Here is a 16,224-nt window from a genome sequence, read left to right on the forward strand (position 1 = left end):
TAAGACATTTGTATGGGATTCTTTTTTAAAGTTTTTATCAGACGGCTTTTCAAGCAAACAAGCTCAAACTTGCTGAAACTGCTAATTTTGAGATACCCTTTCATGTGAGAATTGATTTAGTTCAATTTCATTGATTTTCAGTGAAGTTTGGATTCGTTCCAAGGCCCTTACTAGTTTCGAAAGTGGCTAATTTACTTTTGAGAAACCATGGCGACACATGGAGAATTTCCTCACTTTTCATAATACTCCCATGTGTGTGTGTGTGTGTAAGTGCATTACACTGATGTATTTGTTACAGGTTGAATTAAAATTCAGGTTAATTTAATTTTAACCTAGGTTGATTTTTTTTCAACCTAGGTCAAATTTTTTCAACCTAAGTTATTATGAACTGTCTAAAAGGGGGTTTCCTGTTTTTTGGGGGATGTAATTTAAAAAATGGGGCCTGGATTTTTAGGGGGAATAAAAAAGAAAACACTCTTCTCCACCTTTCCCTTGCCGTCCGTTCTTCGTCCACTTACCGTCTCTCTCTCTCTCTCTCCTTTCCCCTTACTGTCCTTGCTTACTACCAACGGACTGTGCCTCTTACCTTGAACTTTCACAACATTCCATGCCGCTCCAAGGATTCGAACCCTCGCACCATTGGACATCCGAGATTACTTCTCCTCCGTGTTACCACCTAAGCCATCGAATCAGCAACTTGAAGTTGCCTACTTGCTTTTTCTACGACAACCACATTTCGGACATGCGTAAATGACATAAAGTTAGACTCGCTATGCAAAATACAACGGGAACAAGGCATCATTTCTAGTCACTATAACAAACCGATTTTCGCCGCAAACGCAGCGTTCCTACAGTGAAAAAAAGATGGTGGCACGGGCAAATAGAACAACAAAAGATAACCTTTGCAGTTTAATCAAAGAAAAGAACTCGCCTCCGAACCACTGGTGTCATCATCTTGGAGAAACCGCTTGTAAAAAAAACATAACCATTCACAGAACAATTGGAAAAATGCCGCATGAAGTGGTTTTTAGAATCTCTCGGAGAAAAGAAATTAAAAAGCCACAAATGAGTGGACAAGTCACAGCTACATCAAATACAGAGCAGGAAAATGGGGAATAATTTGAAAAAGTGGCAGGATAAGCCTGACATTGTGTCTGACACTTGCAAACTGCAGGCCGCGGACGACAGACTAACCCTGAATCACAGTTATTGAAAGCTAACCGCTCAAAAATGGGTCCTGAGACTTAAATACTGTTTATCAGCACTGTTTCAAATGGGTGTTTAACCTTAAATACTGCTTGTCAGTGCTATTTGCAGGCAGCCAGCAGTCTGCCTTTTGCAGTTATCATACACCACAAAGGGAAGAAAGAAAAGAAGAAGTTCGAATTTCAGGATTATGTGGCTCTGAAAATTAATAAAATGGGAAAGGAAATGCCCCTTCATCCAAATGGGCTACTTGCTCAAATTGAAGAACTTGAAGGGGACTGTGCCAAAAAATCACAAAATTTGGATTTATCACTACAAGCAGACTCTGCAAAATTAAAAAAAAATTAACAAATATTTTAATTTAATAATTCAAAAGAAACAACACTTACAAGAGCCTATAAAATGGCTTCTGAACAATAGATTATGAAACCCTTTTTCCTGACTTTTCAAAGTTTTGTTTTAACGTGCCTTTGATTATTACAAATTCAAAGTAAGCAAAAGATAGAGCAAATAACTAAACAAATTAAAAATCAACAACACATCATGTATGTTTCAGTTCTTTTATTCCTTAGAAGATAATTCAATATTGTTGCCCCCTGCCCTCCTAAGGAGATTCACCAATGAACAATGTCCTAAAACAGATCTGAGAAAGAAGAATCGGTTATCATACACTGTATGCCTAACCCCAACCTTAATGCTAACCATTTAAAATCAGTGGCTAGACTTAACAACCATTGGGGTTTTATAAAATACTCATGAAAATCAAGAGATTATAAAGGTAAGAGAAGTAATCCCTCATACTGGCCCTATTCCCATCGCAATCCCTCTTAGGTTATTTTTAGATGATATCAGTTTTCCCGCGGATAATGTTACCGCGCGCGTTACGTGGAAGTTTCGTGGAGGAGAGAAAGTGCAGCAAATTCTGTATGATGCCACTCTCCGTTTTCAAAATTGAGTTTCATGGCCTGATAAAATTCATTGTCAGCAAGATACAGGTTTCAAACACTGGAATTGCCTTGGAATTGCTTAACTGTCTAGTTTACAGAGATACCAATTTGAAGAATTTCCAATGTATCAAACCGTGTTAAATAATTTTGACAGATGCAGATATGTTTACCTTGGTTGCATTGCGTTACTTGTCCATTTTAGTGCGCACTTTCTCATCGTCTACAAAATTCTGTCGCTTACAAAACTAACCCTGTCAAGATACAGTTTGCAATCATATATCATGGAAATCGGTTAACTGTACAATTCACTCTGATACCAATTTTACGATTGTCTAATGTAGGAAACCGTGTTAAATAATTTTGTAAGAGGGAGCTATATTTTACGCGTTCGTTGCAAATTGACTTCAATCCGATCTTACGGTTTTAAAAATTTTTATCGTGCGGTCAATTGAAATTTTCCTGTCATGTACGTGTGTGGTACTGTTTGAAAGCGTTAGCTGTCTAATTTATGAATATCATAGAATTAAGTCACCATAGTTTAAGTCCGCTAAGAAAATCCAGAACGCGTTGACAAGTCAGGAATATGTTACTTGGTGACTTGATATTTCATTGTGTACAAAATTCTGTCGCCTATAAAACTCGTTACTTTGAAGATAAAATATGCAAAGATATATCATTCAAATCGCTTAACTGTGTTGTTTACAGTGACACCAATTTCAACACTGTCCAATGTACGAAACCGAGTTTAATAATTTTGAAAGATGCAGGTATATTTAACATGCGTGCTTTGCAAATTGACTTCCATCCGATACCACTTGTTCATACATTAATATTTTTATCGCACTGTCTGTTAAAGTTTTCTTTTCATGTCTGATATCTGTCTAATTTATGAATATCTAAGAATTAAGTCGTCATATTTTAATCCCGCGAAGAAAATCAAGAATGCGTTAACCAAGTCAGCGATATATGACTTGTTGACTGTAGTTTGCGAATTGCCAATGTTTACAAAATTCGGTCGCTTATAAAACTCGATCCTTTCAAGATACAGGCTTCAAACATCAATAACTGAAATCGCTTAATTGTCTAGTTTTCAATGATACCACATCAAGGTTGTGCCATATACGAAACCGTGTTAAATCTTTTTTTAAGGAGACAGCTATATTTAACATACGTGCTTTGCAAATTTACTTGAATCCGATAACACGGGTTCAAAAATTTTTATCGGACGCTTGATTCAAGTTTTCCTTTCATGTTTGGTACTGTTGTAGAGCTCTATCTGTCTACTTTATCACCATATAAGAATTAAGTCATCATATTTTAATCCCGCAAAGGAAACCAAGAATGCGTTTATTGAAGTCAGAGAGATCGTACTTATCGACTATAGTCTTCCATTTGCCATTCTGTACAAAATCCTGTCGGTTACATAACTCGTTCCTTCCAAGATACAGGTTTCAAAACATAAGTCGTTGTAATCGCTTAAATCTGTAGTCAACAAGTCACTTTCGTCTACAAAATGTATATACGCGTTTGTCTCAACATCCTCCGCCATTTTTGTTTGATGGTAAATCGCGAACGACGAGAATCATTGCGTGGGAATTCGCTCAGCTGTCAACATTGGTAAAAATGGGGACATGTGATTGGCTATCAGTTAACCCTCGTGGGAATACCGGATCTCGCAGGAGACCTAAAAATAACTTAAGAGGGATTACGATGGGAATAGGGCCAGTATGAGGGATTACTTCTCTTACCTTCATAATCTCTTGTGAAAATCTAAGCCACACTAAGTTCATCCACTCACCTCTAGGACCAATTTACTAACCAATATTTTACACGTACTTACTAATAATTGATGGGTTTTTGTTGATATTTCCTATTATCAATTTCAACCTAGTTTAAAATAAAATGACCTAGGTTGAATTAAAATTAACCTGAATTTAAATTAACTGTAACATATTCATCTCCAAACACGGTAGCTTGCCTGTAGGTTGTCTTATTGCAGTGGAGTGGCAATTGAGTGGCAAGCGAGCAAGCGAGCGGCGAAGCAGCGTGACAAGCCGGTGCGCTATCCCCCGTCGGGTTGTCACTCCTCGCGCGATACTGAAGCTAACGCGAATCCGGTACGACTCCAACTCGAGAGCCTGCTCACAGGCTCGCTCCTCCACAGACAGATTTTCCTTCAGCGTGAGCCTAACATATGCTGGTCACCTATCCTCTACGTTGTTTGACCAGGAGAATTAAACTACTAGTGAACGCAAATTTTTGTCTTCAGGTCAAATCATCGTACCAATGACTTTCCCAGGCCTAATTGTGGTCTCCGTTATTGTTTCCATGGCAATCCAGCCTTCTCAAGGAGTTCCTCTCACATATGAAGCCCAAGATACGGTTGTAGATCTTACGAGCGAAAAAGGCTTCAACGGCTTAGCAAATGCCAATTTAAGGGATGCACCGCGTCCTATGTTTCGCAAGGACCTGGGTTCAAGCATTACCTACTACGAGATTGCCAGCCGAGATGGTAAAGGGTATTTCCTGTTATCAGCCGGTCCCAAAACAGGTGATTACCGGTTTGTAGAGAGCGGCGAGATTAATGCTACAGCTGGACAATACCGCCCAACCGACGTACTCAACTTACAGACGAGAACCAACCACAAGTTCTGTGCCAAGTACTATCGGCTGAGCCAAGCAGGGCTGAACATGTGCGAGGACTATCGTGGTAACCCTGTGGCCGTCACTTTGAACTGGACTTCAAACGCACCGGTCAGTGCCTTCTCAGTTTTCTCTTTTCTTTTTATTTTCGCGTTGGAAGGAAGAAGATGAAACATAAAACACACAAATCACTAATTAACATTAGAATGCGAGTGAACGCGTTATTTCAAATTCATAGCAGTCGGTTACGTATTTTGCATCTATTCTTGGCAACTTGAATCGCAACACGTTGAATAGTAACTAGAATCGTTATATGAATTCGCATTCATCATCGTCTTGTGAAGAGTTTAAGGAAGGGCACAAGGTCAGTTTTCAGTTCGGAAAACATGTTTCAGTAGATTTGCTAGTTACAAGGCAAACTAACAAAGTTGAATTTGGAGTAAATAGTTTATACAGAAGGTAGTTTAGAGGTTGCTAGTGAATGAATGTAAAAGCGATACAAATAGATCTTTGTAAAGCCACAGATGATTAATTTGTTACATTTCATAACTGTGAAACAAACTTTTAAATACTGGTAAATAAATGGCCTCTAAGTAAAACAAAAGAAAGACAGAAAACCAGAATTTCCCCTTGAAGCATCCTCTAAATTCCTTTGCCACCAAATAGACAGAATGCACATCAACGACTAGTCTGCATTGTTGAAATAATTCCCCATTTTGACTTTGTCGCATGCCGATACTGACAATAACAGTAGTTCTCAGAACAGTTCAGATTGCTAAAAGTCGGATCAGTTTTTCTCAGGTATTCCAGTTTCGCTCAAAGCTGCTCTAAGGTTCTCAAAGATCACTGTCGATCCCCGCTCTCGTGCAAAGTGTTTATTTGTAAAACAAATTAGAAAAAATATATGTAATTTTGTCTTTAATGTCAACAACTTACCTTTGGCTCCACAGTCGAAAAAGATATATTCTAACAGCCCGATCCGCACGACCCGGACCGTAGGACCACGACTACAATCACAAAGTTTTAACAGTCAAGATGCGATGACTCGGGCGCGACCATGCACATCCAAGACAAAATGACATATCTTAAGGGCTAGACTTTCAAAAGTCCTCCGTCTAGTGTAGATTCGCGTCCGAAAAATCATTTTCTCCCGGGATTCTCGTGAGGTGGAATTGTGGCAAGTCTACTTAAGGGCTTGAAACGGGAGAGAGATGGTTGATTTCTTCAAACACGCACTGTTTGTTTTCTCATGCAAAATGGACAGATATTCTAAGTATACATACATTTTAAGACTCTAATACTTCTTTTCAAGTCTTTCTATTAATTTTTCTGACTCAACAATACATTTTTCAGCAGCTATTAATTGTTTTGAATAATCTCCTACCCCCCGCCTCAAGTAAAGTTACAGTCATGTATGTAAATGTATGCAAGCATAAATTTCCATGCACTAATGTCACACGGAAAACAAGAAACGGAGGGCATTTTATACCTCATGCGCTTACTGCGCGTGAGTAATTATGGTGCTAAACTTCAGAATGCCATGGCCTGGCCAATTTAATGTATATTTGTCTGTGAACACTGTGCATTGTTATCTGTCTAGCCGTTAGATTCAAACGACGCCGCAACAAGAAGACAATAGTGGCCAGTTATTCTGCGGTTGCTTTATCTTCTTAGAAAACCACTAACCTGGTTTACAATTTAAATGTAGTCGAAAATAATTTTCAAATTGTTAGGAATTTTGATCAGGGCAATCGATGCGTAGTTAAGCCTGGTTCCCACTTATGCGATAAGCACGAGCACAAGCATAAGCTTAAGAAAAGTCGTGTGGGAACGGTCGTAAGTCAAGCTTATGCACAAGCATAAGAAAAGGAAATTTTCCTGTGCTTGTGTTTATTTCACAAGTGGGAACCGGCGTGAGTTAAACAAAAGCACAAGGGCGACGATTCGCACGCCGTCTTGAATCTTACTAGATACTACGCTTGCTTATGCCAAAATTTCCTCCACTTGTTCCATTGTGTGAACGTTGCATAACACTGATGCTGCTGCTTATCGCACAAAGTGGCAAATGGAGAAACCGGAAATGATTTCGATTTCGACTTTAATTGAAGCTTTCTCTTTCATAGTCATGATCAAAATTTTGCAGATTTTCTGTTGGAAATTGAGCTGCAGCTACCCGCACACGGCCTGCCTATACATGCAGAAGTTCATAAAAAGGCGAACTGCTACTAGGATTTTTTTTTTTATAAATGGAAAGCGGTAATAGGGATATAAATTGATATCTTAACTAATTAATTAGATTGAAGTGATGCTTAGCTAACATGTACATAGGAAGCTTTTAGTACGTGTGAATAGCTTACAGGGCCTAGTCCTACTAGAGGACAATTATTATCTTGTTTTCAGAATTTTCTAGACAAATTTGCATGTGAAATTGACCAGAGACAAAATTTTTAACTTAAAAGCATTCTTGCACCAGGGAATTAAAAGCTCACGGTTGATGGAGCTGGACTTGCTCAGGGTTCTCCCGAAAATTTGAAGTAGACAGAGAAAAATTTCATGTAGCCGGGGAAAATTACTTTCCTTGCCTCGCCAGCCCCAAAAAGTACATGTACATTATTTTTTCCTGAGTAGGCGCCTCCATAGCGTGTGAAAAGTTCATGTTTATGGATAAAGCTAACAGTTCTTTTGTCAAAAGTTATTTAGTGTCAAATTCATTAATAAAACAACTCTTGGTCTTATCAAAAAATTATATTCCTTCCTGCCTCTGTGATTTTTATAAATGCTGCATGCTATAAACAGGTATAGAAGAACAGGAAGCACTTTTTTCTCTGTAAAGAACTCAGTAGTTTTGTTCTTGAACAAATTATAGAAACTGTAAATATACATGTACCAGCTACCAGCTGTAAGAGTGAAAATGTCATCAAAGTGAGCTAGGTCTCTGACAATCAACATGCTTATTTTCTTCTCTTATACATTTTTCAGTTTCCTCCTGCCTGAAGCCATCTCTTGAATTTATAGTGAACACCGAGCATTTACATGTATGAGAAACAAAGTCCTGTTAATGCACTCAAGAAGGAAATCACAACCCTTGCCCACAAATGTAAAGCACAATCAGACAGTTACGAGGAGGGGACAGACTGTGTTGGAAATATTGTCTTATATGGCAATAAGGATTGTAATTGTTACATAATTAAACTTAATAATAATTGTTCTATTACTGTTTTAGGGTACATTGAAATTTCCATGAACCCTTTCTGTAAATAATTTTCATGTTACTGTTACCCATTTGGTAAAAGCATTTGAATTGGTTTCAATGCTACAGGGTACATGGAAATTTCCATGGACCCTTTGGGTATAGAATTTTTGAATTGGTCTCAATGTTATGGGCTACATGTACTACAGGGAAATTCCCATGTACCGTTTTAGTCAAGAATTTTTAATATTACTACTCTCACTGTTACAGGGTACATGGAAATTTCCATGGACCCTTTCGGTATAGAATGTTTGAACTACTGTAGTTTCAATGTTACAAGGTACATGGAAATTTCCATGTATCCTTTTGGACAAGAAGTTTTTAATTGGTATCAATGTCACAAGGTACATGGAAATTTCCATGGACCCTTTCGGTATAGAATTTTTGAATTAGTCTCAATGGTACGGGCTACATGTACTACATGGAATTTTCCGTGTACCCTTTTGGTCAAGAATTTGTGAATTAGTCTGAATGTTACATGGTACATGGAAATTTCCATGGACCCTTTTGGTATAGAATTTTTGAATTAGTCTCAATGGTACGGGCTACATGTACTACATGGAAATTTCCGTGTACCCTTTTGGTCAAGAATTTTTGAATTAGTCTCAGTGTTACATGGTACATGGAATTTTCCATGTACCCTTTCGATATAGAAGTTTTGAATTGCTCTCAATTTTATGGGGAACCTTTGAAATTTTCCACAATTTCTAGTCCAAACAATGTTTTGGTCTTTTTGAAGGATACTTACTTATTTATGAGCTACGTAATTATGCTCTTCTGAAAACAAACGTTTGCGTCATTATAGAGATATTTGCCACACACAAGTGGAAAAATAAACCCTGCTATGTGTGTATCTTTGATATTAATGGGCAGATGGTAAGAATATGCTGGAAATGATTTCAAATAAACCAAGTCAGTTGTAAGAGCTGTTGGTCACTTTAGTCAATGTAACTGCTGATAAGGTCTAAAGACTTATATCAATGGACAATTTTTAGGTCAATTGTACGATTTTTTCCTCTCTACCCGGAAAATATAAAGGTAAAAAGTTCTATTCTTTTCCAAATTTCCTACTTCAGAAAATCGCAAGTTAAAAAATTAGGTGTTTGCTGGTTTCGGTCCTTATATCCACTGGTAAGGTAAAGTTATTCCGTTTTATTAAATTCTCAACCTCGGATAATGCATTTCGCGTGCTCTGATTGGTTCACTCAATCTCGGTTATCAGCTCATATACCTTGGTTTGACTTTATATGGTAAATGATTGCGGTAAGCGTTGCTAAACTAAAAATGTTTTGGTCGGAATGCCAAATTTCTCTTTGAATAAAGCCAAAAAGGAGAAAAAAAAAACTTTTTTTGTGGAAAGTTTGGATCAATTCCGACGTTCAGAAGTACGCGAAAAGGCAAGAAATGTTTTTGTGATGAGCCTGAGGCTGTCTGACAACAAGGTATTACACAACATTGCATCAGTTCTCATCAAGTTTTTTTCGATTTCGCTCGGATTTGCTCGCTTTTTCCGCTCGTATTTCGTACTTCCAAATTTTTGCAGTTGAAGGAATTTAATAAAACAATTATTCCATTCGCGCTTGTTGGATATGAGACTGGTTATAGCCAACTCGGCGCTACGCGCCTCGTTGGCTATTTACCATCTCATATCCAACGCGCGCTTATGGAATAATTGTTAAATATCCAGCTATTGATGAAACTGCATAGAAAACTGGAGCGTTTACCATTTGTCAACAAAATCCGAAAATTCCGGTTGGAAATTCAAATGGTAGATCTCATTCCACCGGAAAGTTTCCGAAAAAGATGGAAATCCTCAGACGTATTCCTCTTTTCCCGTTCCAACCGAAATGACCGGAAAATTCAGTCTCTGGTGAAGAAATGGTGGAATCAATCCAAGACACTGCAAAGATACTGCAGACATGCCAAAGCTGTTTGAAACACCAAGGTTCTGGTAGTAACATTGTACCAAGCAACACGTCATCTTGTTTCAGCAGATGTGACGAGGATTTCACTCTGATTCTTTATGTTATGCGCAGACTATAAAGAAAAAGGAAAGGTATCTCATATTCTTTCATTAAGAGCTTGTAACAAGTGTCCAGAAGAAGGCGTAACATTGGTCTATGTGTAATAACTGATTGTGAAGAACGTAACTAGAAGGCATTGTCAGGGCTGAATGCATCCCATGGCGGTAGGCGAAACCTTACCTCCGAAGCTTTTACTTCTCGTTGCTTTACCACATTTTGTCCATCTTGGAAAGAGTCTTAAATGCAACTGAACCAACTGGTTTATTGATCTTGGAGATACGAGGAGTAGTCTAGTTCTAATGTGAACAATGCGTAATTCTGCTGGTCCTGACGTGCATAAGAAATTACGAAACCTGCTGACCTCGATTACGTAATGAATGTGGGCTAGTGGGCCTTTCTAGACCCTCAGTACTAGATTTACTTAGAGAGATACATTTGGTAATCCACGCAATAGTTCCTCAACAGTATCCGTTTTGGAAATCCAACCAAAGTGGTGTATGGGTTGAGAGACCAATTGCACTTGAAATTGGGCTCAGGGCTGCGGCAAAGTGCTGGAATTGGACTACCACTTCGACTCTCGAGGGTCTCGCCTTGTAGAATCAACCAGCTGATGTAAATGTACGGAGAGAGATATTCAAGGATGCCAGAGACCTGTGCTTTACTAACGGGGTAGTCTTCGTCTGCTGCAATTCTTTTCATTGACTTGAAAGGCGAGTATTTTTAAAACCGAAAGCCTCAAATCGTGAGCTGATTTACTTTCGTAGCTCAATCGTTTCAATGAGTCACTCGAGGGTACAGTGCCAATTCTACGGAAGCGGCTCAAGACCTATCTGTTTCCGTCGAAGGCGCTGAACGAGAGTTTTGTCATATTATACTTGCAATGGAAAGTATAAAATCCAGGTAATTTGTAGCCCAGAACGTCCAAAACAAGAGAAACGTATAGTCATTGCCAAGATAAATTACGACATGATCCTTGTAGTGCCATCTTGGGCAGTTAAAATGACAAAGATGATTAAAACTATGTTTGAGACTCTCGAGGCAACATTTTAGAGCCTGTTTACATGAAGGCGGGAGACCTCAAGCGGGTGAAGTAACCCGCTTAGGTGGGGCAACTCGCCTGTCCATATACCCCGGGCCATATAGTCTCTCATTTTATCGTGATCACGGTCAGTTTACATGATAGGTGGGGTAAGCCGCCAAGGCGGGTTGCCCGGTCTGACGGGTAAGGTAACAGTGTCAGCAGGGTTCGCATTTTGCCATGTAATCTTCTTAAGGTTGGGTAACTCGCCTAGCCGGAGTCGCGTTCATGTTACATTTAAAAGCGTGCCAAATTCGGACCACAACAATATCGCGCCTCCCGGGCTTACAAAACCGGTGATCTTTTTCACCGGTTTCGTATGCGTAATGTTCAACAGAGCGAGCAAAATCAAGAATATTTCAGCAATTGTCAAAAGGCCTTCTTGCTTTAGTCGGCCGACGATAGCACAAGCAGCACAAGGCAACAGAAAATCCTTCGAAAGCGATGAATATGCAGTCAACAGCCCCTAAGAAAGTCAAGAGGAACCCAAGGCATGGACAACCGAACAAGTCGAACTTCTTTTAAGTTACCTAAAAAACTTCAAAACGAAGTGCGACTTTAACAACATTGTTTTCGAGACCGACCTGGCCTCGATGCAATTCATCTGCTAACAGACATAAGAACTGCACGGTTCATTCTCAAGGTCTTCTTCCACTCTCTTTCCGGAAAAATCCATTGCACGAGTTCAGCCACTACTGATCTGTGCTCCCCGAATTTCTCCACATTCTACTTTTACGTGGGTTAATTCTAATTCGAATGCGTCGCAATTCCTTTAACGAGAATAAGAACTCAAAAGATAAATATGATAACCACAAAAACAGTTTGTTTAATGTGAGCAGGATTACTCTGAGAAACACATAAAAAGAACTTTATACAGAAAAGTCCTTTATTTCAACTGTCCAATTAATAACAAAAACTTTTCTTTTTAAGTTTATCTACCGTGTACTATTCTGCTTCATTTGATGATTGCTGATTCGTCAAAAGAAATAGCAAAGCTACCACGGGATACATACATCTTATTCGCTGGTTTAACATATAATACGCGCGGATATTTTGCGAGTTTGTAAACAGCACAGAAAGCCAACCAAATGTCCATTATTTGTTTGTATAAACGAAATGACGAGTGAAAAGGTATGACAAGGTTAATTCTCAGGCTTTGTATCATGTTGAAAATAATTTCTTTCATTGAAAAACTCCCGTTCCGTCCATCTTTGCTCTGTTCTAAACAGGTCAAACCGGGACACTACAGTGTATTACCGCCACATATTTTGGGCGTTTCTCTTGACCAAATATGGTAAGATGGCGTAATAGTGGAATAATAAATCTTTGTAAAACACCTCAAAGGTGCTCTAAACGACGCCGTAACACTTCAACTTCCCAAACGTATGGAAGCCTCTTTCATTTCGATTTTTTCTTGTCTTCCCTGCATCCCCAAATCTGAGCTGTTTAACTGGAAGAGTGGACTTATCAGTGAGCAGTCCGCCGTCTTCACGCCACTTTGCGTCATTTTTGTCACAATTACAAACTTTCGTATGTCCTGCACATGACAAAGTCATTCCGCATGCGCATTTGCCACTTCCAGGAGTTGCTCCGCCCCAGTACGTCATTTTGTTTGAATCTCGGGATACCCACCATCCACGGGGATCATGACTGGATGCAAGCAATTTAGAGTGATAACACTCGTACTTGATACACTGTTCGCAGTGTGCTGAGACTCTCGTGAGCATCGCCAGTTTGGACAGACTCACTCCGATGTAATGAATGTCACGTGAGTAGCATCCAGGCTCATTGCACCCATCTACCAATGTTCTCTTCTCACTGTCGTGACTCATGACTGTCACGCCAGCTCCATTCTGGCCATTCATGTTACAGATGACTTTAAATGGCGCTAGGTGTCCTTCACCATCAGGATCGATGATGTAGTCTCCACTTTTTGCTGCTGGATCCAACCACTTTATTGCGCTGCAAGAGCTTGCGTGTGCGTAACATAAAAAAAAATTGCTGACGTTCAAAATAACGTTTTATTTTTTTTTCAAGGGAGGGGGTCTCTATATATAACATTAGCTGTTGAAATGGTGTGCCGATGTTGCAATAAATCAAGGAACATGGGCTCTCTTATCCACAATCGCGTAAGATTAAATAAAAGATTTTATCTGAGATTTCATGTATTTGAACTGCTGAATCAACATGAAACTCATCGCAGTTAGATAAGCAATTTAAAAGGTTGCAGGCGATCCTGAAAAAAATCGTGGGCTATGTAGCAGCTCTTGTAACGTACTATGTGATTGACTCGCTACACAAGCCAACGATAGAAGCTGCTTACAATACCAAACAATAGCGGATTACTACAACTACTACACTGACTGGAAAAGGCTGTGGAAAAAATCCAGGCTCAAACGGGATTCGAACCTAGGGCCATACAATTGCGAATCGAATCCCGTTCAGGTCTGGGGCCCGTTCTTCGAGCTTCCCGAAAGTTTCCCAGAGTTTAGTCGCAAAATTTCACAATCATTTTGTTTTTATAGTCTTGAAAACAAGTTAAAAAGCTAGCTTATCAAAACCAGTGGATAGTAATTTCGTAAATGGTTTTTTGGGCCCGAAAAGTTATCGGGATTCGCGAGAAATAGGACCCCGGATTTTTTTCTGGCTCGCTTGCTAAAGTGTTTATCTGACTGCGGTAATCTTCCTAACTCTCATTTCATGTATTTGATGTCTTCCATGGCGAGGTACGCCCGTTGCAGACATTGTTGTGTCTTCTGCCTCCCTAATGGGAAGGCAGAAGTTGCTATGTCATGGTGCTGTGTAAGTTCGTAACCCGCACAGGAAACCCAACACCTCTCTCGATTTTCAGATTGAAACACTAAACTGGATCTCCTCTTCTGAACCGCACTCGAGGGAAGAAGAAAATAATAAACGGTTGAGCAATATCACGTTGGTCCTCTGAATTTTTGTCTAAAGGAGGTTGAAGATGACCTGGAAATAAATCTTTTTGCAAGTTTCCAGTTCTGTGACGTTTTTCGTTTCGAAAGTACAGCACCTTGAATTTCCGAATTGTCTCCTTGAGTGACATCATGATACTGTAACAACTGCTATTTGGTCGAAAAAAAAGTTTATCCCTATGAATCTCAGCAGTTTGAGCTTTTCAAGTACATCATGGGAGCTGAGCTGAGCTGTATTTATCACATGTATTTTATCTCATGAGAGAAAAGTAAGTGCTTTCATCGCAAAATGAACTCCAGATAATTTCCCTGTTTACTTGCCGCAACCTCCATACAAGACTTTATAAAGTTGCGCGAAACGCTTCGAGAAATAACTCAGAAACGATGTACCGCACAGACCTGAGAATCGGAGAAGTAGTTTAAAGATTTTTTTCCTACAATATTCCAAGTTCTTGGCCTTTTTTATTGAATGATTTAGAATATATTTACACGAGAAGAGAAATGAAAAAAAAACAAACAAACAAAGCAACAACACTGCGCATCTTAATTCCTCCATTCGCGCATAACCCTAATTCCTTGCGCCTTTGACCACAATCCCTTGCGTTTCGGAGAAAAATGTGTTCTTCTGCCGGTTAGAGAGCTAATTCGCTCGTTCACTTCAGTCAGGCTCACTCACTGCGGAAGCAACTAGTTGAAATTGTCTTAACGGTGCATTCTGCTATTGTAGTGATAAAATGTAGTACATGGAGATTGGAAATTCAGAAAATTTGCGTCCCAGAACGTCAAATTAAAACAAGAGAAAGGTTTTCCACGATTAAATAAGACAAAATAAGTCCATATAATGCCATCTTGGGCATTTCAAATGACGAACATGATTACAAAATAATGTAGTAATTTTCACAAGCAATCGTACAATCATTCACAAGCAATCGTGCAATCGAAATTATTGCCTGTACTATAGCAGCAGGTGCTGACTCCATTATCTTTGAAATAAGTCGCTATTTCTCTTTTGGCAGAGCAATGAAAATTTGCCAAGTTTCTGAGCATTTACCGCGTTGAAATTTTGAGAGGTTCTGCCAAAACTTTCGCGGAAAATAATGCTCAAAATAATTAGCGCGACTTAAATTAAGGCGAATTTTTAACTATCCGTTCATTTCATTTCCTATAATAAGGTAGCTAGTTCAGAAAAGCTGGCTGCATAATATAGTTTCGCTAATTAAAAAAAAAAAAGAAAAGGAAAAAAAATCGCCAATTTTTGCATTTGTCTTTGTAGTTAATTGTTCACTATCACTCCTGGGGGTTCCCCATTCACGAGTAAAATCGTCTGGCGTTAGAAAGAGTAAAATACTAAGTATGGCCGGTTTAGGGGTGAAAGGGTTAATTAATTGAGGTACGTCTACGTTCAAACCCTTTACAAATTTACAAGTCAGTATAAGTGTACGTTATCTCAAGTCTTGCCTTGATCATTTATCGCTTGATTATGCGTCGGCAAGAGAGGATTTAAAAAAAAAAAATGATGCCAATTTCAGCCCTGTTAGCTCGTTTTACGTGGGATTGAACGACATTAAAGTTTCATTTACCTTGGTTTCCGTAGGATTTCATCATTTTCATGTAGGTTGAGTATGGTTCGACTATGAAACAAGTGAAAGAACTGTGCTCCTTTGTTTTATAGTTCAAATCACATTTCCTGGTGTCCCACCAAACGTTGATGCTCATGCATGACGGATCATTGATACACTTGTTAACGCAACCAAAAAAGCTTTGTACAACTTTGGACTGGTAAGTTGCGTGCAGAAGGGCGACTCCTCCTTCAGTTCTCGATTCGCGGCAAGGTGAGTAGCCATGCATGGCCAAAGCACCAAGCTTTGTGCAAAACAGCGCAAGGAAAATATGGATATGATACATTTCCGATAGCAGTTCAGAACGAATGGTTCCGGTGTTTTCCTCCCTTTTCCTTAGTCATCATCACCGGTTTCTAACCGCGGTTTTCAAAACGATTAGAGAGGGATTTTTATGAAAGTCCGTTATTTTTTCTCTTCTTACGTCTGCACGTCTGCTAAAAGGCCTGTCACCATAACTTTGACACATTGATGGTCATTGATAAAATCTAATAAGATCAGTGCCACATATTTAATTA

General features: G+C 39.1%; 1 protein-coding gene across 1 annotated transcript; it reads right to left on the bottom strand.

Moving 5' to 3' along the window:
- Positions 1-12,497: 12,497 nt before the first annotated feature.
- On the bottom strand, positions 12,498-15,911 carry LOC137975600 (neurexin-4-like). Its single transcript, XM_068822724.1, has 2 exons — positions 15,669-15,911; positions 12,498-13,130 (listed from the first exon to the last, which is right to left on the bottom strand). Exons 1-2 carry the CDS (start codon positions 15,801-15,803, stop codon positions 12,498-12,500), a joined length of 768 nt encoding a protein of 255 aa, XP_068678825.1. The 5' UTR covers positions 15,804-15,911.
- Positions 15,912-16,224: the final 313 nt, after the last annotated feature.

This window comes from Montipora foliosa, chromosome 1 (assembly GCF_036669935.1).
Source record: "Montipora foliosa isolate CH-2021 chromosome 1, ASM3666993v2, whole genome shotgun sequence".
Lineage (NCBI taxonomy): Eukaryota > Metazoa > Cnidaria > Anthozoa > Scleractinia > Acroporidae > Montipora > Montipora foliosa.

Coding starts and splice junctions, on each gene's coding strand:
- LOC137975600 (XM_068822724.1), bottom strand. CDS start 15,803: ATGAGCATCAACGTTTGGTGGGACACCAGGAAATGTGATTTGAACTAT. Junction 13,131..15,668: donor TGAAATCCTACGGAAACCAA/GGTAAATGAAAC, acceptor TTTTTATGTTAC/GCACACGCAAGCTCTTGCAG.